We start from the raw sequence: 26,017 nt of genomic DNA on the forward strand, positions 1-26,017 counted from the left end.
ACAACAAACTGTACATGATATATCTCTAATTTAAAATAAACTTGCTATTCTGTTAATATTTTATAAAATTATGTTTTAGCTTCAGAATTTGTCCCATGCTTAATGACACCTTGTCAACATCATGGCACATGCATGAGTTATTTAGCATCAAATGTCCCTTACTACCGATGTGTATGTGACTCAATGTGGACTGGACCAAATTGTGAAAGAAAAGGTAAGACAAATTGAAAAGATAAACCTATGATTAACTGAAAAATCTAATGAAATTACTTCGAACGATGGTATTTTTCTGTTACCCACACCCAAGTAAAAATTTTGATAAAGCTACAAAAGCACGATGAAAATATTAATTCATAAAGCAATTTATAATAATATCAGTTGAACATACGAAATGATGTACGTGTAAGTGTCATTTATGTATATTATAATATCAATGAGAAGTTTACCTAACAAAAACTTACTAGACATGTAGAGTAAACTACGGTTAACATTACTATCAGTGTTTTTTTTTTACTGTAGTATCAGTTAATAAAAGTTTTTTGCATTGTTATTCAAAGTATTTTAAATATGAATTGCAGATTGTCATTTTTAGCTCTACTGGTCAGAGACCAGAAGAGCTTATGCGATAGTAAGATGTCTGTCGTCCGTCCGTCTGTCTTTCTGTCTGTCCGTCTGTCTGTAAACAATTTTTCAAAACGCTACTCCTCTTACAGTTTTGGTCTGATTTTCATATAACTTGGCACACAAGTAGACCCCACAGAGATACATAAAATAGTGCATCGTTTTTTTATTTCGATGGGCGGTGTTGCCATGGTTACTAAAAATTGAATTTTCTGTGAAATTCCTTTAAAAGGTTACTCCTCCTACAGTTTTGATCTGATTTCAATATAATTTGGCACACACGTAGACTACACTAAAAAAACATAAAATAGTGCATCGATTTTTGATTTCGATGAACGATGTTGCCATGGTTACTAAAAATAGAATTTTTCTGTGAAATTTATTTTAAATGCTACTCCTCCTACAGTTTTGATCTGATTTCAATATAATTTGGTACACAAGTAGACTACACAAAGATACATAAAATATTGTAACGGTTTTTGATTTCGATGAACGGTGTTGCCATGGCTACTTAAAATAGAATTTTCTGTGAAATTCCTTTAAAACGCTACTCCTCCTACAATTTTGGTCTGCCTACAATATAACTTGGCACACAAGTAGACTACACTAAGATACATGAAATAGTGCATCGGTTTTTGATTTCAATGTACAGTGTTGCCATTGTTACTAAAAAAAGAAATGTCTGTAAAATTCTTTAAAACGCTACTCCTTCAGTTTCGGTCTGATGGCAATGGCTTCTTTTCTCATCCTTTGTTATAAGTACATACCAGTATAGCTACAGTCTCGACGGAGACTTCTGGTTCTTTATTCTTTTAAATTCTTACAATCAATTTTTGTAGATTAAAAAGAAATAACCTGTATATCTACATATATCTAAAAATATTTTCATAGGTATGTACTTTTAAGAAAAAAAATTAAAGCTCTAAATCTTTAGAATTAACTTTCTATACACTGAAAGAAATACCCAGTTAATTGAAACTAGTGTGCCTCATAAAGCGTTCGTCGTGATTAGTAATCATTCTGTTCACTAGCAAAGATATTGAGAAGTTGAGTAATAAAACTACTTTTAAGGTAGTGATTGTATGAACAGTAAATTTACTAACATTTACTAGTTATTTTTTTCACTGTGTACGTAAAGTAAAGAGCCATATAAATCAAAGTATTTACTATAATAAATACGTATACAAACTACATGTATATCAAATGTTGTCATGGTTAAATCGGTAATGTTTTATAGACTGATATAAATGGATAAAATGTTCTACACTCCACTCTCCTTTGTTTTAAATTAAAACATCACTTTTTGACACTGGTATTACTATTTATAACCAATGAATATCATTTTTATCAAACTTCTTCTATCGTTTTCTATCGAATTTTTTATAGATTCGTACATGCGCAATTGTGTGATATCGAAACATTTTTAAAATGTTGTTTGCATAGCAGACTCACAGGCATTTGTTTCGGATACAAATTTTAACCCAATAGTATAATATTATACTATATGTTAAAATTTATTTCTGAAACAAGTGCCTGTGAGCAAACTATATAAGACTATGCAAAATATATAATACATATAAGCTATTCTCTCTTATATTTATATGCTATAGCAGGTGGTAAATGCATTTCTTGGAACAGTTTAGTTAAAACGAAGTAGTATTGTTATCATTCAAAGCTTTAATAATTGATACCAATTTAAGATAATATGTCCGGGTAAAGTATTGTTTGATATTGTTGATACATGTACCATTTTAATTTGTTATCAAAGTATAAATATTCCACTAGGCAATTCATATTTTAGTTAAGGCTTTGTTTAACGACTGCACTTGTTGTACTACCTCATTTCTATCTAATCAGTGAAACAATTTGTAGTTCCTCAATGTCAGTTCAACCCGTGTAAAAATGGAGGGATGTGTATGGAAGTCAAGGATGATTTCATGTGCCACTGTCCATCAAATTTTGTCGGCAAAACTTGTTTAAGTATGTATACTATATATTGTATCATTGTTGCGGTGTTTTCCTTTGAAGATCGCTGTCTTTTTATTTTTGATACATCATGGCTAACTGTGATCTAACAACCGTGGTCTATCAAGATAGAGCACGCCAGGGTGAGGGTGAAACAATTCTAATAAATGGCCCATGACCTTACACCGAATAATTAGGGGAAAAGTAAATACAAAATCATGTAAACATAGTGAAGGAATACCTTCCCTAAGATAAAGAAAAAATAATTTTGCACGTCGATTTTTAAATCCAAATTGAAATTCACACAGCGGGTTTAGAAATTATTAGTGTTTTTGACTCATAAACTTGAAGCGTAACAAAGCACACACAATAAACTACATGTACAGGAAATGAGGTAAATATTCCGAGCCGTCTTGTTTTATTAATTCCAACACAAATCGACACATCGAGTAATTTGAAGAATCGCCGTTCATCGGTCTCAAGAGTCCATTTTCCCGTGCGGTATTCCTAGAACGTTTAAATTGCCCATTTAGTATTTTTACGAGTGTAGAAATTAATTGACATAAAGAATTTTCCTGAATAATTTCAATTTTCATCGAAAATTGCAATAACAAAATCACAACCGTCATCCATGGCGTTCAGACTTGAATGCAAGTTTCAGAAATGCAGCGGGCTATATACTTTTCGAATCACGTGCTCCTTTTTCATTGGTCATATAAAATTGTTTGATGAAATTATGATAGATCATGGCTAACTCAGTGCGTGAGAATACAGTCCAATTACGTGCTTTTTACGTAAATGTGATAGATCATGAGTAACTCAGTTCCTGGGAACGATGATACAAAACATATAGAGTACCTTTTAACTCGTGCATCTTCATATATCAGGCTCGGGGGACAAGCCCCCTCGTCTGATATCTGAAGATACACTCGTTAAAAGGTACTCTATATATTACTTTTTCTTTCTCGAAATTTTTCTGTATTCAAGTAATATTAAGTTTTATCAACAGATCAATATCTTCTGAAAGAGAATGTAAACTGGAAAGTGAAAAATAATATATTTTTCAAATAATGATTTCGTATTGATTTGAATGGAATATAAGACTTAATTTTAACCCATTGAATTTAAAAGTCAATCGTTTTTAAGGACGGCTAGATCGGTGTGACACAGAGGACGGCTGGAAGCATATCGGAGATCACTGTTATAAAGTGTTTGACAGTCCGTTGTCATGGGATGATGCAAGGTAGAGAGAGAGAAAAAGAGAGAGAGAGAGAGATTTAAGACTTATTAAATTTAAGATGTAATTAGATTTTTTTCATTATGTATGTTTTTTGTATTCAAAAAATGCACAGTTGTTTCCAATGTTAAATTTTAGATTTTTTTGACACAAAATCCGTGAAGTAGAATTACAATATTTGTTAGCAAAGATATACTGCTTTTGAAATTTAGCACTATTATTCATGATTTGGCAGGCAATTTTCCTATGAATTTATACAGTAATAGGTTACTTTATGATTCATTGTTAAAAAAAAACACACACACAAATCAGTGGGTACATTTAAGATTCCGTTGCTTTCCTTTGCTTAGTTTTTACTTCCAAAGATATCACAGAGTCAGACACATCTGTTTCATACTTGGATATTTTACTTGAAAAAGACGTTAATGGTAATCTAACAACCAAGCTCTATGATAAACGTGATGACTTTAACTTTTCTATCGTCAACTTGCCTTACTTATGCAGCAATATAATTTCATTACCTGGATACGGCGTTTATATATCTCAGTAATGATTCGATACGCAAGAGTATGCTCTACGTATGAACAATTCCTATATCAGCTGTCTCGTTTCAAGTCATCGTTTCGAAAGTTCTATGGTCGATACAATGACCTTGTCAGCAAATACAATTTATCATTAAGTCAAATGCTGACTGACATTTTTCATACCAATTGTTAATCCATTATTTATACACTGAATTGACGACGGATTTTTCCGTTATTTCCTGACCATGACAAGGAGCACACGGCTGGTGTGACCTATCGTCAGAGGATGTTCAATCCTCCATTGCACCTGATCCCACCTCTGATGTTTTGGAGGTCCGTGTTTGCTCTGCTCCTGTTTTGTATTGTTTTATGGACTTTGATATTGAATACTGATCGTAATCTCCATATCATTCATTCCAGGAAATCGTTGAATATATTTGTTATTAACATCCATTTTATTGGATAATAATGCAAGAAAGAGAAGTTATATGCATTAAACTAAAGCGAATATGAATATCTGGTTTAAATGAGCAAGGTGAAGAAAGCAGCAGAAAAATCTTATAAAGTTATTCATATACTGGGAGTATATTAAAATTGTAACATCTATTGTAATAATTTCATATATTTTCCCTAATTGATAGAAATATTGGAAATCAGTGGCTTAATTGGACTATGAAAACAATTGGTTATAGAAGCGCTTTCCTAAGTAATTATTGTTAATTGTCCTGGATTGTTCAAGTCTGAATGAAAATGACTACAGAATACACTGAACAATGTTAACAAAGAGATATCTAGAATAGATGATTCAGCTACCCGTATTCACAAAGTGGGTTTTTTGGTTTCTTTTGATCCTTGTAATTAGCATAAGTCACTTCATATTGCCCTTATTACTCACATTCATGAACTTACATAGAGGACCCGACAGACAAGAAATCCCCTGATAACATCATGTCAAAAAATTGCGTATTATAAATGTGACTATCTAGCTATAATGATATTGTTAAGATAAATGTTTTAATTCATTTCCATTCATAAAAAAATTGAGCAGACTTTGTTTTACTTAACTCTACAGGCAATTTCTTTCATTAATTTTTATTGCATACTTTTTTTTCCATTGGCTTATATAATTTATAAACAAAATTTTTCTCCATAGTCAAAAGGGAAGTATTGCTTTCAGTATGGTAACATTTAGTTTTATATTCTCCCTTTTATTATAATGTTAATAACGTGTGAATTTGTGACTAGTTAAAAGATACCAGATTTTGAATCTCTGAAAATAATTTTATTAATAAATTATAAATAATAAATTATTCTAAGTTTGGATTTTGAATGTCGAATGAGCCTTCCAACCTTTTCTTACTACAAGTATATATATATAAATAATCTATCAATGATTTATTTACAGTGAATTCTGCAGAATAAGACAAGACGCCAGCCTACCCATTATTAACAATCCTAATATTCAATCATCTATGAATCATCTAGCTGTAGAAGAGAAATCAGATTTGTGGACAGGACTGAGATATTCCGGTGGGGTAAGAAAAGAGCGTGATCCTTGAATGCTTTGTTCATTAGTAAATTACAGATTTATATACAATACAGCATGAGTTCCTTCTTAATGTAAGTATTTTTTTTTTAATTTCAGAAATGGTTTGATTCAAAAAATAGTGAGATTATTATCCCAAATTCCTATTGGCACCGACTCTTTAAAATTCCAAGGTATTTCTTAAAACTCTTTATTATGCTTCGTGTATGTCAATCACTTTTTACTCATGAAATTTAAAACATATATATATAATTCATTATACGAATTCAAAATATTTTTACAAGTTCTATTTAATAGGCTCCAATACAGTAAAATTACACATCAGTGTTATTTTGTAGATCAGGAAATGATTCGTGTATATTGCTGAAACAACCAGATAACAGAACAGCCTCTGTACACGGGAACTGGGTCCCAATCAGCTGTCATCTGCAAAAGAACTTTGTCTGCTCAAAACCAGAAGGTACACTTTCGCAGACTGGGCGATTTCTTTCAGATTATAATCCTTCAAAGATTCACATGTAAATATTTTAAGCAATCACAAGTGAGAGATAAGTTAACCACTTTGCTGTACAGACCACTTCATTCAATACAATGTCCTTGCTAGGTAGCAAGTAAGATTTTTACTTACACACGCACAAAGATATATATTTAGTGAAAACATATGATTTATGATTGTAGGACTTTGTCCTGGAGGATGGTATTATCATCAAAAAAGATGTTTTAAATATGTAGACGACTTGCAAACATCAATACTTAATGCTAAAAGTACATGCAGAAGACTAAATTCTAATCTTCTAGAGATCAAAAGGTACAGTTATTTTATTTTTATCTGTTCTTTATTTATATACGATAAAATCATACATATCTTCTTTTCATGAATTCATGAAATTTAGCTAGGCATAAAATATAGACAAGGGGATATAAAAAATGCACAATGGTTTGATTCTTTTAAAAAAAATCCATCTCATTTTTCTCTATTGAAGTTTTAATATCTAAAATATTGAAAAGGATGATAATCCATGTATGTCTATTTTCTTTTCTGATATAGGTAAAGCAACAACAAAAAATTCCACTTTTCTCTAATGAAGTTTTTACATCTAAAATAATTTTTGGCATTTTATTCTGCAAAAAATTTAACTGTTTTTCACAGTGTCTTTTATTAATTTTCAATCGAAAATTGAAAATGATATCCACTGGCAGGTAATCATTTTTAACTTTAAACTTACAAAAGACAATGGGATGACATATGAAATAACTTAGCAATGCTGATGATAATATCTGACCCTCGTAAGGATCATGCAAGTTTTTCTTTAAACCAAACATACTTTCAGAGAAATTTATTTTCAAAAATCCATGAACAATGTAAGCTTTTTACAGAACAAACAATTTCTAAACTTGAAAGAGGTGGAATTGGGAACGATGGGTCACAAATTTTATTGTTTGATCGTGTACCTTTGTTTTCAAATTCACATGTATAAATAATGTATTTCAAAAACAATTAGTTGAAAAACGCAATTCAAATGACTCAACGATGAATTGTATTTGCTGACAAGGCCATTGTATCGACCATAGAACGTTCGAAAGTATGACACACTTTCAAATTTTATTTTCAGCGAGGAAGATGTAAGCTTTTTACAACAATTTCTAGAACTTGAAAGAACTGGCATTGGGAATGATGGGAAATTTTGGCTTAATTTAATTCGTAAGTACTTCTACTTTCAAAAAGAACAAAAAGGAGATCGTTCATTTCAAAATCACAGGGTAATATGAATTTAAGAAATAAAATTAAAATTTTATATTTCTATACATGTTAAAGGATGTATGTGGTAACAAACTGTTTAAATATGGTTAATCTTGTACGTTATAATGAATTTTGTCATTACGAGTTCCGTTATTTCGTAGAAACTTATTTCATTTTCTAAATGAAAAAAGGTTATAATATCATTACATGTTTTGATGTCGTTTCTCAAATAATTATTCACAAATTTGTAATACATTAATGTTATTAACATGCAATTCTTTTGAGTGTGAAAATTAAGAAACATTTGCAAAATAAGACCCAGTGAGAGTTTGTATTTGCTAACAAGGAAAACTGTTGAAATCCATTTTCTGAGCTGTCTGCCTCGGTTTAAAATTGTTTTTGAAGATTTCGATATCATATGCAGAGGATAGTGGATTATTATTACATAAATTAGGAAAAACTGACGATGGCAAAGATTATACTGGATACCTAGTTTTCATACAATTCAGTCAAGTTGGTCCTTGTCTGCTATAGTCAGTTCAATATCAAAATATAAAACAGAAATGTCAGACTGTGTGTTGTACATGTATTTTATTTTAAATGATACTAGTAATCGAAAATGCCTCTAAAACGATGATAAAAATTTTAAATTGGACAATAACTGAATCAACAAATTAGGGTTTACACACATTGTGAAATGCATGAATATTTTGAATTGGGTTTCAAGTGGGATAATTTTCATACCTGTTGAGTATTTCAGGTGACGATGACTCGCTGGCAAACCCTTGGGTGTGGGTTTGGGATTCATACGGAAATCCGGAACTAGAATTTACCAAGTTTCCAAAGAACAGCATTTCTTTAGGAGAGTGTGCTTATGTGGATATAGGTTCGTCTTCTTGATCACTTCTATTTTTGTATAGCTATTGTTTAAAACTAAAGAGTTGAATGGTGGCAAAATTTTCAGAATGAAAGATAAATTGTCAACAGTACCGTAACTAAAGCAAAATTTATTTTGAATTTAAATAATTTTAGGGTTATTAATTATAGTTATATACCTGTAGTACTGAAGCTTACCAATATCATCATTTGTAGCATGTAAAATATTTTGAGTATTTAAATGGGTATTGCATCTGCTACGTGATAGATTGAGCTGAAATTATTTCATCTTAGATAGGAATGGCACTTGGTTCACTGATAAATTGTGTTCAGCGGAACTAAGTGTTGTCTGCTACCTTACCGTGGGATCCATAGAATGGATAAAGAATATGAATAAAAATCTTCGCCTAGGTATGTAATAATTCTTATTATAAAGATTGCTTTAAAGAGAGTCCTAAAAATACACATGTAACTTGGAAGAAATTTTCAAATACAAGCAATAAATATACAGAATATTGAATAAAATAGAATTACATGTAAATGAATTGCAAATCTCAAATTTTAACTCAATTTTTTAATTTGAAATAATTCTGGACACCAGCATTTACCCCACCCCAAAAAAGGAAACGAAAGAAAATGAAAGAGAGATATTTGTCTTGTGTACCTTCATAACATATTATTAAGTGAGGGAGATACAATGTAACAATAAAAGCTTAAATAAGGCTACACTTGAACATTCAGTTCTTAAGGAAGAAAACTAATACTAAAAAGCGAAGTGAATTGTGAGAATATTACTTCCAAAAATAGCATAAGGATATTTTCGAATTTTAATTTTTTTTAAATCATTTTGAAGAAAATGTACATGTATCGCCTATCTCTGCCAATGTTAATTATTTCTGTTTCCTCTAATAAAACTTATTCAACACATTCTATATATTTCCAATAAAAGCTAAAATAAGGCTACCCTTGAACATTAAATTCTTGAGCAAGAAAACTAAATATACTAAAAAGCGTAGGTAGTGAATTGTGAGAATTTTCCAGAACTAGAATAAGGATTTTTTTTTTTTTTTACAAAAATCCTTATGAAAAAAAATGTATTGCATATCTCTACCAATGTTAATTACTTCTGTTTTCTCTGGTTTCTGTTTTCTCTAGCAAACTTAATTTACTCATTACCCATGAAACAGGTCTGGGCAGCTAAATGGAGTCTCAATTCGTTTATATTTTAGTAGGAAAAGGGATTGTTCTGTCTGTCTCATCCGATAATTATAATATTTTGAAGATTTCAATTATGGCTTCTCCGAGTGCGGAAAAGGCTGGGTTGATGATAGCAGGTCATCGTGTTTTTATTTCATCTCCAAACTGTTAACCTGGTCGTCTGCCGAGTATGAATGTCGGAAAAGGGGAGCTCATTTGATCAGCATTGATGACGCAGAGGAGCAGGCATTTATAACTGGTCAGTTACAATCAATAAATTTTCAAGATTGTTTTCAGTAGAAATCATCTGAATATAGGTACAGAGTTACTTATCACACTTAACACGCATGCAAATAAATTTACACCAAAATGTGTAATAGCAATGTTTTTCTGTTCTGCATGGTAACGAGGGCGAAAAGGCGAAAATAATAAGTGGAGTGAATTGTTTTCTGTGTGCAGTAATATATAATTAAAATTTGACTTATATTTCCTTTTACTAATATAATAGGCGTTTTAAAGTCGATTGACGTTGGTGGTTCGGTGTGGATAGGTGCTAATTCTCGCACCGAAGGAGTCGGATTTCAGTGGACCGATGGTGACCCTTTTGTCTTTTACAACTGGTTTCCAGGTGAACCTAGTTTTAATTACAACAAATTTCAATAGAAATGTTTAATGCTTACATGTTATGAAGTAAATATTGAAGAGAGAGAGAGAGAGAGAGAGAGAGAGAGAGAGATAGAGAGAGAGAGAGAGAGAGAGAGAGAACCTTAAAGTAAAAAGGTAATGTGAAGAAAAAAGTATAATAAAGAATCGGGCGGGGACCTACTGACATATTAATGCTTGTTAACAATACCAGCCAAGTGTAATCTTAACTTTTGATATTTTAAGGCGAACCAGAGAGTCAGTTGGAGGGTGATGAAGAATGTGTCGCCATGTTTATTTCAAACTCGCTTTGGACAGACAACTCGTGTCAACAATTACACTCTGCTGTTTGTGAGAAGACGAGTTAGTGTAACAATTCTACACTTTCATGTATAGTCTCTGACTGCAACTGATTATGATTTCACACATATCCAAAGAAAGAAGACATGTTGAACTATATAGATCTATGACAGATAAGTACACGAACTAATTTGACTAGTTTTATTTTTTATAAAGTTTTATAATTTTCATAATTTTTAAAGGACCATCAAAGGAAAAGAAGAAGCCATCTAAAACTGCCAAAGGTAATCAAAATTCTTGGATCCTTAAATAAACTACATGCATGTATTAAAGATAAATTGGCTATATGATTTCGTATGCTACTCTTAAGGAATGAAAAAGACAAAAAAAAATGCATTACTTTAGTTGAAGGAAATTGTTCTCCTGGATGGATACCGTACAGGGATAGCTGCTTTTTAGTCAAGGAGAAAAGAACAACATGGGACCAAGCCAGTGCCCTTTGCCGCCAACAAAACGCGCATCTTGCCTCCATTTTAGACGAAAATGAGCAGAATCTGGTGTTCAGCCAGCTTCCACGAGGTTTGTTAAAAATTGGTTGTATAACATGTTTCATATTTTCACCTCCTAACCAATGTAGAACTAAATAAATGGCTCATATACATCACATGTCATTTAGGAAACAACCTATAAAGATTAAAAAGAACCTTAATTCTAACTCTAAATGCGAGGTCATGTCAGAAATTTTTTACAGAACAGAATATATTTGCTTTTATTCTTTTTTGCAAAATATTCGTTAATTAAGTTGTCTTCATAAATTTGCTATAACATTGTTATATAAGCTTTTAGACTTAAAAGGAAGAGAGGCATCATATTGATTTAAGAAAAAAAATATTATCAAACCTGATAGTTTTAGGCTATTCATCGCGGATGTAGTGTTTCATATTTTATTTTATACAAGCTATTCCATCATCATCATCATCATCGTCATCACCATATGGATATTGGATTGGTCTCCGAGACAGAAAACGGAACACTTTTCAATGGGATGACAATAGGGATGTTACATTCGCAAGGTGGCAGAGAAATGAGCCGCAGGGGTTTACTGTATATAAGCAAGGATGTACATATATAAGTTTTGAAGTAAGCGGAATAATGAGTAAAAATTCTATAGTGCTTTTTTATGTAAGTAAAATTAAATTTATATTGATCTTGTCTCTCCTTGTATTGTAGAAAGGACTGTGGGGCGATGCAATATGTGATATGACTAGGCCAGGATTTGTATGTAGATCCGAAAAGCAGTCAAACGTAACAAAAAACATGTCGCCCCTATCGGTTGGATGTAAAAAGGTTGGGTTTAAAACGTAATTATTTCAATAAAAGTTAATTGAAAAAACTTAATTTTATTTTAGTTTTGAATAATAAATAAAGACATAATATAAGTTCATTTCGTTTTTAACAGGATGCTGTTGGATTAGATAACCTGTGTTATAACATATTTGAATCGCCAAAGACGTGGAACGACTCAGAATCGGCGTGTTTGTCAGATGGTGGACATCTAGCAACAGTAGACTCATTGTACGTTTGACAAACAGTTCGCGTTTTTGTAAAATAACATAGAACTTGAAATATCTAGTTTAAAGAATATAATATAAGAAAAGAATATTCAGGCTTTCAGTGTAACATTTATAAAAAGAAAAATATCTTAAATATCCTTTTTCTCACTTGAAAAAAATCCCAATGATTTCTGATTATTTGACATTTAATCGTAAGTAGATACAACGACGCAGTAATAGTGCATGCATTTAGTTAAAAGGAATCTTTGCGGTTTTTAATGGAGATGAATTCTAACTTTCATTTTGTAACGCACATACTTTATGAAAATTAACAAAATTTTGATGTTTCTTTACTATGTCTTCCTTTGAGAAAAGCAAAAAAAAAATGTTGACAGAATTTACATTGATTTTCACAGGCGTGTGATGGCATTTCTTAATAGTCAACTTTTGGAAAAGGACATCAAGGTCCAAATTTGGACTGGGTTTACGGAGAGTTCAAATTTTAGACATTGGTCAAGTGGAAAAACTATTCGAACACAACCACAGTTTGACGCTGGTAATATCTGTTTTAAATGTATATTATCATCCCTGTGATATAAGTGATACAGTCTTTTTTTTTTATTCTTAAATGCTTACAATTTCTGACATCAAAATAGTGATAGAGCCTTTATATCTGGATGAGTACCAGTCTATTATGTCAAGGATGCCAAATTCTTTTCTTCTTCTCAAAATTATCATAGAACAATTAGTTAGTAATAATTTTTACATTTTTTTTTTTTTACATTTTTTTAAATACATCTTTTAAGACTTGAAGAAATTTTAAATGTAAGTAAGATTAATTATAATAGATTGAAGTTATAAATATATCCAGAAAAAATATGATTTCCAAACGAACTACAAATATGTAAGTTTTTAAAAGCTTTCAATCAAGGTACAGATTTGAGTCAAAAATCCTTAAAAAGTGTTTCTTTTCTCTCTAATTTTACCATTCCGTATCTTTATCTGACTACATTACCATATGTGGTAATGAGAAAAATCATCTGACCTTGTCTCTAATATAAAACAGTCAAATTTAATTTAACTGATATCATCACTAGGTGATTTTGTCTTCTTGATTCTATGGAAAATTCATTAATTTTTAAATATAAGAAGTATATAACGAAATAAGTTACTTCTAATATACTAATAGATTTATAATATATTTCATGATTAAAAATGATCCTTAATTTGTAAACTGAAAATATTAAAAGTTGTTCGTGCGCCATATTTAGTGGCAACCTGCGATTTCTACCATTTTTAACGAAATACTTATCTATATATCTATCCATTTTTCTTTCTGGATGAATCTCCATGTTATGAAAATATTAAAATTAAATTGGGTTTCTTGCCAGAGAAAGAATCGATTCAATATTTATTCAAATCATACACCTAAACTACAGTTTCATTAATTTCTTTTTTAATTTACTTTAACAATCGCTTAGAATATACCGGTATTACAGAAAATATCTTTGCAGGATTTTCCCTGCGAATTAGCAATCATAGAGACTATCTATGACTTGACCAAGGCAAAAATATATGGACAAAAGTCTACGAAATGAATGACCCCAGTATACTTTCATTTTCCAAAGTTTTCAGCAATAATCTAACTGTATAATTTTTTTTGTTTTGTTTTCAGTGAATATTTCATTCTGAACCCATTGTTTTACTTTTAACTCGAGCTTGTTCAAATGCTTAATCCTAGACACCTAGGTGTACTTATGTCCAACTTTACCTTATGCCAAAAGAATTGGTTTTTCATTTTATGTGTTATATTTTTAAAATTTAAATATTTTTCAGCATTGTTCCATTATGTTCCTTTCAAGTGAACCATTTGTAATAAGTTATACATTTTAGGTCTTAACGCAACAAGAAGATGTGGTACCTATAACCCATTGGAAAATGCCATGAACACGATAAATTGCAATGAAAATCATTTTTTCATTTGCGAAAAACTAAGGGAAGGATATAATATCTCATCTCCAAGCAACACAACAGAATCTGAAATAAAATCTGATGAAAAATGTTCTCCAGGCTGGTATAAGCATAATATGAGCTGTTTTAAGGTAGGAAAACGCATAAACTAAAAAAAAATAAAATTTATCATTTGTAAATAATTTCAATCGCTGTCAAAACATATAACTAAAATAGAAAGCTTATGTAAACTTTATGAGGAAACTAAAGGATATTATGAAGGACCAGTAAGGTAAATCTTTTTTGCAATCAATTTCAGGAGTTTTTAGAAAAATTGTCTTGGACTGAGGCAAGGAGAAAATGTAGAAGTATTGGAGCTCGTCTTACTACTATTGAAGATGCGACTGCCTCTTCATTTGTATACGAGAAATTTAAAGGGTAAATTATGCGTGTTTATCATGTATCTTGGGGAGGGGGATAGGATGAGACGAATATTCACTATTATATTCTTTTCTTCATCTCCCTATCCAAATAGCTCAATTGAGCGATGTTGCCCATGGACCTATTGTTTAAAAAGATTTAACCATTAATAACGTGTTTGCATATTGATATTTTAGCATAATGAATTCTAACTGGTGGATAGGATTAAATAGCAGAGATATGACAAAGAGTAAGTGCTATGTATTGTCTTCCATAAAACCAAAGCTTTGATAATTATGTATCATCAGCTTGAATACTAGTCTATGATCAGTTGTGTGGTTTAGAAATGCAATTTTAATATGGCGATGTATAAAATTAAATAAATAAATTAACTCACTGAGAATTATTGTGACCCAGGTGAGACTTGCAGAAAATGGGCAAACACCTGTGCATCATGGCACTGGTCTGATAATGATGAGGACCCGTCCTTTCGTGATTGGGAATTGGGTGAACCAAATAATTTTATGAGAGTAGAACGCTGTGTCGTGATGACTAAATCAAATGGAAAATTCAATGACTACCAGTGCTCAGTTCCTAGTCCATTTATATGCGAAGCACGACTGGGTATGATTGATTTAATGCTTTCCTAATGCTTTTAGTCATTTTCATCCAAGTAAATTCGTTTTGAATGTAATTTAAAATTAAAATCAAAATTGTTGAATTATTGTATAACAATATTTCAGGATCGAAGATATTAGAAAATGGGGAATCTCAAACAGATTTACCTGGTTAGTTTGTTTAGAACAGCAGTTTATCTAAGTGGTAAACATTTTGCTAGCAATCATCTTCATGCAGCACTAGCAATTAAATGCTGTACCTTCTTCATGATTAATAAATGCAGCTTTTCTCTTTGAAAAAGTCTTTTTCCTATAATATTAGGTACATGTATTGGTAACTCTGACATTGTGTACTGACATACTTTACAAAAAAAAATCTCGGTCTCTTCAATAGGTTCATCAAAGAAAATTATTTGCAGATATAAATATTAATATTTGATAGCGAGATATCTCAATTTATAAGATAAATATGTTGAATGAACCAGTTTTCAATTTACCAAATGCACATTAATAAAATAATACACAGTGTATATATACCGATAATTCAGGAGGCAAATTTGTATATTTTTAGATAAATGAAAATCATGTTTTTTTTTTCTTTAAGAAAAATGTGATGGGAATGGTTACCTATATAAGGGTTTTTGCTATACCCTTAGCAGTGCTGAAACATCGTACTTTTCTGCAGAGGGCCACTGTAGAACTCTAGGGGCAGAGCTAGCAAGCATACATAGTCATGATGAATTAGAGTTTATTCTATCTCTCCAAAGGGTAAATGTTCTCATTATAAGGATAAAGGATCGCTAGCTAAATGAACAAAATGAAGCAATTTACTGTTAAAACTATCATTAACCAATAAATTGTTGTTTTTATTTAACCTCTTTCACTTCTTTTTTTATCAGATGAACAATACAGAAGATCTCTGGATTGGTCTAAAAAGAGTTACACACCGCGGTATAAAAAGGTTTCTGTTTTATTTATGTTTGATTACTTTGATTATATGAAAGGATAAAATGTTATTTTTAACGCAAAAAGTAGTGATTTTGATTTCACCGTTTCCTTTTGCTCACAAAAGATGGGAGTGGTCTGACAAATCCCCCGTCGACTTTGTGCTTTGGAAGAAAAATGAGCCAGACAATAGCCAGTTAAATGAGAACTGTGTTGTAATGTCAGGATTTAAAGGTAATATGATGATAAACTTTTTGGGTTTAGGTGTCATAGTGTCACAAAGTCGATGTTATTATCGAATAAATGAGCTTTTCATAACTAGATTGTACAAAATTCATTGATTTAAACATTTTTTTCAAATACCAGGTAAATAATAAAAAATTAAGTCTTTCAAATATTTATCCTTTGAACATGTAGTATTAAACGATTAAGTTATATTTACGCCCATTTGTATAAAGTTTGCTGTTGTTGGTTTCAAAATTAGAAAAAAAAAGATATGAAAACAAAATTTTGAAAAACTATAACTTGATGACTATCTTTCTTGTTGTCTTTCTCTATGATCGTTATTTAATAATAATTCAATTTAAGTTGTAACACGCCATTTGATTGGTTAAAAATTTCATTGATTTTGTTTAAAATAAATAATTAATAAATTAAGTCTTTCTATTATATAAATTGAATATGTACTATTAAATGATTAAGTTAAATTTACGTCCATTTGTATAAAATTTGTTGTTGTTGGTTTCAAAATTAGAAAAAAAAAGATTTGAAAACAAAATTTAAAATAATTATAACTTGATGATGTTTATCCTTTTAAAAACTTTCCCTACAATCATTTTTAAATAATGATCTTCTTTTTTTGGTCTATAACCATCACATGATATACCTTACCTGTTTTCCTTGTGTATAATCATTTTATGTTAATTATGTTGTTTCTTTTCTGTCTTTTTAACAGGTTTTTGGGATGATAACCCTTGTCTTGAACAAAATGGATTCGTTTGCAAAAAAAGAAATTCGCCCATTAAATTAAATGATTCCAGAGTAAACAAAAAAGTTTTTCAAGGCGGATGTTCAAAAAATTACACTTCATCGCCTTTTAGTAAGTAATTTTACTTAAATTTAAGTAAGGAAAAGTGATTGATGAAACAAAATGACGCAAAACGGGATTTAAAATATACTCGTACATGGCCCTGAAAACACAAATCAATTCTTTAAATTACATTGATTTTGAAAAAGTAGATCACAGTACTTTAGAAAAAAATACTTTTCTTGGACCTTAATGTACGCATGTGCAGAAAGAAAATGAATATATATATACTACCTTTCAGACAATAAATGTTATAAATACAGTACAAGCAAACTGCCTTGGAGAGAAGCTAAAAGCATGTGTAAATTTGGAGGGGGCTCTTTGTTGTCGATCCAAAACCAACTTGAACAAGGTAATTGAAGTATCAGTGTGGATTTTATCCTGTAATAAAATTTTCCAGATTTAATTCTGATTTCAATTATTTTTTGATAGATTTTGTCGTAAGTATGTTGGATTCAGCGTTAAGCAATGTATGGATTGGACTTAATAGACTACACAGAGAAACATACATGTACAAAGACAATGTATCAATAGGGTATACAAACTGGGAGACTGACCAGCCGAGCAATCCTTACTATCCAACATACGGTTCGGCTCAGGTAACAAAATAATTCAATAAATTGTTTTTGGTTTGATTACATCCTCTTCTATTTGTCTCACTTTGAATGCAAAAGCAAAAACATGGCTTCAACAATTAAAGTTAATACATTTGTACAGCATGATTGTGTTCAGATGAATCACTTGGACGATAATAAAGGTATAGGGAGGTGGAGTACAAAGAATTGCGGTTATCCACCAGAATCATTCATTTGTGAAAAACCAAAAGGTAAGAAATATATTTCTGTCTTCTACGAGATGAAAATCTCAAAGTGCACCCAAACACCTAATTACGAGGGGGTATCAAAAAGTTCTATAGACTAGTCCCATAAAATCAAAAGCGCATTAGGTACATCAATGAATATTGAAATATCTAGTTAGCATCATTTTTTCTATCTATAGAATAAACCAAAAATCATAAATTTTATTTTTTAATAAATTAGTAATGTTTTTGTAAGCAATGGAATGTTCAGGCGGCGCAACCTCGATAACGACCTAAGTGTAACTGAATAAAAACTATTTTGATATGAACATTTGACATCAAAAAATCCCGTTAATTCAGGTATGTTTTGGGCACTACTAGTATTGTTCCATAAAATATGGAATTTTTACCTCATTCTGGAAGTTCCATGAAATTTTATCGTTAATTTTACATGGAGTATCCACACAAATATTGCTTGAAAATGACGTCAAAAGGGGGGAGGGGTATAAAATTAAAACATTTTATAAAGTTTTTTTTTTTTTAAAGGGTATAGACATTGGAAATGTTTAAACAGGCTACGGAGAAATAATATGCATCCAGAGAACATGTTCTTTTTAAATGCCAAATAGATTCAGAGAGAAAAGGAATGCACAGTTAATGTCGATTTGTAGTTAAGGTGTGAAAAATCAATCACGTCAAAAAATGACGTTGATCATGTGTTGTAGATATTGAACTCCAAAAAGCGGAAAAAGCTGGAACCATCAAGCGAGGATCTTTCCCATTGTATAAATTCATTTGCAATATTATATGCATTAAAAGCCGCTGTTCATGACATTGTAAAATCATATAAATAAGACGGATTGAATTCTTACTCAGCTCCAGAGAATCTCATCAAATTACGTGTATGGGGTAGAAGAAGCAGACATTGAAAAACAATGACGTTGTCGGACGTCATAAAACTAAATGGCGCCGGCGCCGGTGATGATATAATTTCGTTTTTATTATATAATAATTTTTGGAAATAATGGACGTATCAAGCTAGAATTTTAAACATTTCTTTATTTTTTGTTGTTTATGTTCCTTATAAATTTTGTAAGCTCAGACTACACAGTACTAATTTTATAGCCTCAGTCCACGAACTTTTTGATAACCCCTCGTAAGTTAATCTTTTGGACAACAAAACCTTGTGATGTTTAAATTTTCAGATCCTTCGATAGAATTCAAGCCTTCCCCATCTGAATGCCCTCCTATGTTTGAGCAATACTTAAGAAGCTGCTTTAGATTTGAAGTTGGTCCAGTTGATCAAAGCGAAGCCCAGAAAATATGTGAACAAAGAAAAGGAAATCTAGCGTCAATTACATCTCCATATGAATATGGGTTTTCTCGTGGTATTGCCGCAAAACAAAATTTTACTGTTTATTGGATAGGACTCGAAAAAACAAAGGTTGGTGTATAATGCATACATATTTAATTAATACATAGCAACCGTCTGGAATGCCTACATATTTCATTATTATTAAATAGCAACCATCTGAAATGCCTGGGTATCTTAAGTGATAATTAATGACAACGGGGTTTCTTTCTTATAAAATATAACAGCAATATAAAGAGGATTTTAAGATTCTCTTTTCACGGTCTAAAATTCCGTTCATTCTCTCTCACTTATCGAAAAATGTTTTAAGTATGATATATATAATTTTTTTAATGATGAGAAAACTATGTATTGCTAGATAAAATATTGAAAAGCACCCACAGTTTGTTGTTGTGTATGGGAAGGGTGTAATTTTGCACAACACAGTATATAGATTGATGGAGAAAATATTACACAGAGAAACAAATCTGGAAAATCAAACCATACAGGATAACCAAAATTCTTGATGATTCAAAGAAGCATTGATGCTGTCTGTTGTTTTTTGATGTGACCGATAAAAGCATAAAATTAATGCAATATTTTCTTTTAACTTTAAATTACCGGTATATATAACTTTTTGAAAATCACAGGACGCAGCTTTGTATAGATGGAATGATGGAACACCATACCAGTTCAGCCATTGGAATGATTCAGAACCATCTCAGGAACCAAACGAAGATTGCGTTGTATCAAGAGATGGAAATTGGATGGATGTGCCATGCACAGAAAAGCACTCTTTTCTCTGTGAAATAAATCTTGGTAGGTGCAAGCAGTAAGTTGTTTTTAAACCAGAATTTCGCTAAAAAATATGTTTTCTTTACTATAAGTATCAGATCATCGTCATCAAAGTCATTTTGTAAGACGTTTTAAAAAATATAACGGTTTTCGTTTATCCATGAATCGATCAATTATTGTAATATGAAAAGTATATAAGAGATATACAGGCATATATTAATCGAAATGGCAGATGTTTAAAAACTAAAGTGCACAATGGTATTTTGAGGCGGTATATAACAAAATATTTTATTCTATTTATAATTCCACAAGATAAAATGAAAGGTACACGACCAGCACCTTCGTGTATGCCCACGGGAATAGCCTATGACGGCGCGTGTTATTTCATAGAAAGAAAGGATAGAAGCACGTGGAAGGATGCTCTCCAGAAATGTAGGAAATATGGAATGGACTTAGTTTCAATCCAGACAGTGGCCGAGTTGGAGGTAGTTCGGGAATTCATTGTAAGGAGAGCAAAGGAAAACGTTTGGATTGGGTTCACTAATGCTAGAAAAGAATCAGATCTGTTTCAAAGTGGTTAGTACAACTTGACTCTTTTCAAGAGAAAACAAATTTGTTCTGTATATACATATTATTATTTTGCTATTTTACGCAGGATTATTTTGGTTTGTTTTTGTTCTATCGCACTTACAAATGATTTTGGCTAGCAGTAAGGTTGGGATAGCCGCCCCTTGGCCAGAAAGGATAACTTTTAAATTTATTATTTCAAGAAGTCATGTGAAAAATTGGAAAGTGTATTCTGAAAGCAATAGAGTGTAATACATTTTTAAAGAAATCAAATTTTCTTTGTCTTATATACCATTTTAAAGCATTCTTTTGAAATGGTTGTAAGTAATTTGCAAACTTTTCAATGAGACGCCTCTACTTGCTGATGGACAGTGTTTTATTAAACAATTGAATTAGAAAGAACTAAAAAACATTCTGCACGTTTTTGACACACCTTCAATATATTTCACACTAATCGTATTCAAACAACCAGTCAAACTAGAGGTACAAGCACTTTTTGATATAAAGAAGTAATTTGCAATTATAACACATGTTTTTACAGTGTTTTGAAAAACATGAATGAATATAATGGCAAGATTTCCATGTTTGCTATACGAAACTCAAAATATGTATACCGGATTGAAAAGTAAAATGAAGGGCCTGTGTGCATATTTTTTATGCCTATATATTATGTACACAAAGATTCTGATGAAAAAAAGTTTCATCAAATTTTTTCATTTTTCATGAATAATGCAAAAATTTATATAATTTGATACCTTTTCAAAACCCCTGGTAACGCATGCTGATTTTTTTCTCTAAGTACATGTAATGGTATTATCATTTTGAATTCAGAATATCTTGAAAAATTATCAGTAGGTGAGGTACCTTGCATATGTCCTTAAAATGCAATTAACACAATTTTTCTGTACATTTCAAACAAAACGTATTTAAACAATCAATCAAATCACACACTTTAATAAAACATATGAATTATGTAATTACATCCAGTGTGTTGATTGGTTCGGTTACAGGGGTTTATTGGTACTGGTCCGATGGAGAGGAAGCAAACTTTACAAACTGGCGAATAAATGAACCCAATGCAGGAATACTATCGAATACTGAAGAATGCGCAGAAATGGATCATAAAGGACTCTGGAATGATCTAGCGTGTACACATAAGAAAGCCTTTATGTGTAAAAATAATGGTAAAGAATTTATCGTTGATTAATCAAACACAGCGTTTTAAAAATTATGCATGATTGGTATTTTCAAAGTGTTGGTAGTTAATATGCATGTAACTTTCCGTGGTAACTCATGAAATTATGGAGTCAGTCACTTATATAAACATTTATTTTTCTATTTAGGATCTAAGATAGATTTAAAAATGAAAGTCGAAGTATCAACGGAGATACCAACAAGAAAATCTGCACAAAATGCAATTAATTCCCACAGCAATGCAGGTAACTAATTGAGAACATTGCGAATTTACCTCAAACTCAGATTTCTGTCGTTCATTTTAGTCATATTGCCAAACAAGTTATAGTAATGGTTCAAGACTTGTAATATAAATGTTTTTTTTACTTGTCATCAGTTGGCTTTAGATATATAGATATATTTAGAAACTTAGATGTAATGCACCTTTAAAAAATATACCGGTACTATAGACACCATGTTTATAAGAATGTTCCTCGTTCGGTGGAATGCAATGAATGTCTTCGGAGACCTCTCTAAACAAACTTTTATTACGAGACAGTCATACCTTACCGGACACTATAAACAGACGGATGGCGACAGTAGTTTATACAGTTCGTTGGTGAAAAAATTTCTGAGCTCTTGTGATCAATGTTTAATGCGAATAAAACGGTTAAAAAACGGTTCGAGTAACAACCTATGACGTAAACTAAACAAACAGGTAATGGACTTCACATTGTTGTAATAAATGATCACAGCTGAAACGCATATGCGCAAAGCGAAATTAATGAACGTTTTTCGAACGTTAAGAGTAACAATATTTCGTTCGGTGTCCAGAATATCGGTTTTTTTGTTTGTTTGTTTTATTGTTGTTGATGTTGTTTTCCCATTTCACGTCTAACATTTGTCCAGTTGTGATTCTGATCTAACGAGTTTAACAAAAGTAGGCCAGTCAAGACCAGGAAGAGAAGGCCATGAGCTTCCTTCACGGGCAAAGCATGAATACTGTACTTTGTACGGACCTTTCGTATTTTTAGCAGCGCCTTTGCTCGGTGATGTCTGTTCCAAGAAATATTCCGCCAGAAACAAAAAACGAATTTCCATACATATTTCTTTTATCGAATGAGGAATAGAAAAGAAATGGATTTATTATTATTCGATTTCTTCAGTGATATGTGACTAAAACCTCCTTTATGTCTTTTTGTTGCTGAAGTGAATTAAAACGCTAAGGATTTTGATAATCATCTGCTATTGTAATTATCCATTTGTCTTTTGTAGAATCGACGACACCGGTTGGGGTAATAGTGGGTGTCGTGATAGGCCTATTGGCGGTCCTCGTACTCGTATCAGCTGTTGTGTTTATTTTATACAGAAGACGCCACAGACCTTTCTTCAGACAACACCTTGGGTTTTCAAATGCTTTGTTCCAAAGTGGCCATGAACAATTGACATAATTTAAAAATACTCACCGTAGTGTATGATACGGTCTTTTTATATACTCTAATAATGGTTTAAACTTTTAGAAGACTATTAAAGATAATCTAGTATCTTTTGTGTAAAGTAAATCTTGGCTCAAGTCAGGATCTTTTTGTTTTACATAAATGTTGTGGAAGTCAAACAGGCCAAAATCAAACTGTTATACTATATCGCTTTAAAAAAGTGTTGTTATCAGCAAAATTAAAATTGATTCAATAAATAATATCTTTCAGGAGATTGAAAATTTTACTTACTGCGAAATACCAACTGTTTCTACGTCTTCTGGTGGGATATACATGTACACGCATTTAAATACTTTTATGTGTATGTATACCTTATTTGAAACAATGAGCCTATTGGTCATATCACTTAATCGAGTTACTATGATCCTACTGTCCTTAATGAGGAGATTAATTTCTGAGTTCATGATTTTGAAAAAAAAAAATGAATTTACATTACTCGAGGAAGCTTCCATATAAATACGACTAATTTCATTCTCTCTACATGTATAGAATCTTATGAGGAACTTTTATCATTGATTCAGGTTGTGTCTCGGCAATACCCGTTTCCGGTCCTGAATTTTGTAAACTTAATGTGCAATATAAAATGAAGCTTTCACCTTGGTTTCATCATTACTGGACAAGTGGGTATTGAGTTGAACGTCTTTTTATGTCGATAGGTTTTCAATCATCCATAGCTATCTTCCCTTGAAAGAGAGTGCAATTCATTTAAACAAGTTTAAATCTCTTCCCCATGAGTTTGCTTTTTGGCACTTTTGATTGAAATTGGCCATCGGTATATATATCATTTTTCTTATTTACATCTCAAACACATGCAGACACCTTTATTATCTTTAGATCTATGCAAAAACTAACTCATATTTCTTGTGATTTTGTATTGAGAGATAAACACTGTCTCTAGTTTTTATATATAAGAATATATATATTTTGCAATACGATATATATATATATATAATATATATATATATATATATATATATATATATATATATATATATATATATATATATATATAAGTAATCAGCAGGCTCTAAGGAAATATTTATACGAGTAAATGTTGTCATGTTATTAATCAGAAGAATATTTATGTACTTGAATATAACAATATTTCAAGCTACTCATAAAGAGTTGCTAATATATGTATACAGTATTCATATTACATGTACATGTTTAAAACAATTGTTCCAAACACAAATCACAACTTAACAAAACGTTGCTCCATGTGTGATGAAATAAATCATGTAACTGAAGATCTTGGTTTGTGTCATATATCTACAGTGTGTGACAGAGTAACCTTGTCTATGGTTATGGCTATGACAATATGTGTTGATATGCTGTTCCATGTCTAAATTACACAAAGGAGAACAAAAACAAATGAGCATACCACTGTCCATCCCTGAACTATAAATTGTGTAGAGTTGGTGGATGGAACAAAAATTGTGAATTTCATGCCCCCCCCCCACCTGGGGATGGGGCCAAAACCACTAAAATTAATGCAATTTTTAAAAATCTTCTTTACTCCTGGACATCAAGCAATCAAACTGTTGGCATGATTGTAATCAGCATTGAGTCCTCAACCAAAATTGTGAAATTCATGGCCCCAGGGTCAGGGGTTCTAGTGCTAGGGTTAGGCTATATAGATTATATTTCTTTGAAAATCTTCTCTGCTCCTGGGTATTAAGTAAGCTAACCAAGTACATAGTTATGTTGAATAAAGCTGCCTCTTCAAAAATTGTGAATTTCATAGCCCCTGGGTCAGGAGTTCTGGTGTTAGGGCGGGGCTTATTGATTATATAGTGAATGTGCATACATTCTTTGAAAATCTTCTTCTCTGCTCCTGAATATTAAACCAATGAACTATGTACATAGTTATAATGAGAAAGGATGCCTCTTCAAAATTTGTGAATATTAGGGCCCCTGGACTTGGGGTTTGGTGTTTTTTTATATATATATATATATATATATATATATATATATATATATATATATATATATATATATATATATATATATATATATATATATATATTATGAGAAAAAAGGTGATTTCAAAAAATGGTTAATTTCATGGCTCCTGAGGAATAGCATTCCTTTTGGGAGGTTGGTTACATAGCCATAAAAAAATTAATCTTTTGAAATTGCTATTTGGTAAATAAAATCAACCATTTTTTTTTTAAATTCAAAATTTATGAAAAAAAAATTTCCAAAATAAAAAAAATTTATTTTAATTAAAAACCACACTTAGCAAAATTGCTTGTGAATCTGTGATAATTTCATTCATTTTTTATGCACAACTGGTTATAAATAAATGCATTTTCTCTTTAAAGAAATGATAAATCTCAATTTACCACTAGGTTTTAAATATCCATATAATTGTGATTGAAATTGGTGCCTCTTACAAAATTGTGAATTTCATGGTCCTCTGGTTTAAAACACGATTTTCTCAAGGGAAAATTGTTTGAAAGTCTGATTCTCGTCACGTGTTGCGCTTTTGATTTACTTTTTAGTCTTTTTATTTCTCATTAGTAGTAGTTTGTGTACAGCTAAATACTTGGTATGACGTAATAGAATACCACAAAAACTTATTTTTATTTACCGAAATAGCAATTTACATCGTG

The 26,017-nt window shown here is 31.1% G+C and overlaps 1 protein-coding gene across 1 annotated transcript; it reads left to right on the plus strand.

Annotated features, from left to right (window-relative positions):
- Positions 1-85: 85 nt before the first annotated feature.
- On the plus strand, positions 86-24,296 carry LOC134233860 (macrophage mannose receptor 1-like). The gene is made up of 37 exons (XM_062715908.1): positions 86-214; positions 2,494-2,601; positions 3,733-3,829; positions 5,753-5,882; positions 5,993-6,066; positions 6,232-6,353; positions 6,572-6,701; positions 7,507-7,595; positions 8,395-8,520; positions 8,805-8,921; positions 9,793-9,966; positions 10,216-10,335; positions 10,596-10,712; positions 10,892-10,933; positions 11,055-11,228; positions 11,608-11,789; positions 11,880-11,996; positions 12,109-12,224; positions 12,619-12,758; positions 14,096-14,304; positions 14,472-14,590; positions 14,770-14,822; positions 14,990-15,196; positions 15,316-15,360; positions 15,794-15,957; positions 16,089-16,150; positions 16,262-16,368; positions 17,090-17,233; positions 17,463-17,573; positions 17,654-17,820; positions 17,939-18,047; positions 19,226-19,464; positions 20,022-20,190; positions 20,479-20,742; positions 21,744-21,917; positions 22,077-22,172; positions 23,182-24,296. Exons 1-37 carry the CDS (start codon positions 103-105, stop codon positions 23,355-23,357), a joined length of 4,902 nt encoding a protein of 1,633 aa, XP_062571892.1. The 5' UTR covers positions 86-102; the 3' UTR covers positions 23,358-24,296.
- The last annotated feature ends 1,721 nt before the right edge of the window (positions 24,297-26,017 follow it).

Source organism: Saccostrea cucullata, unplaced genomic scaffold, assembly GCF_032062105.1.
Source record: "Saccostrea cucullata isolate Sc308-1 unplaced genomic scaffold, CSIRO_AGI_Scuc_v1 ctg432, whole genome shotgun sequence".
Lineage (NCBI taxonomy): Eukaryota > Metazoa > Mollusca > Bivalvia > Ostreida > Ostreidae > Saccostrea > Saccostrea cuccullata.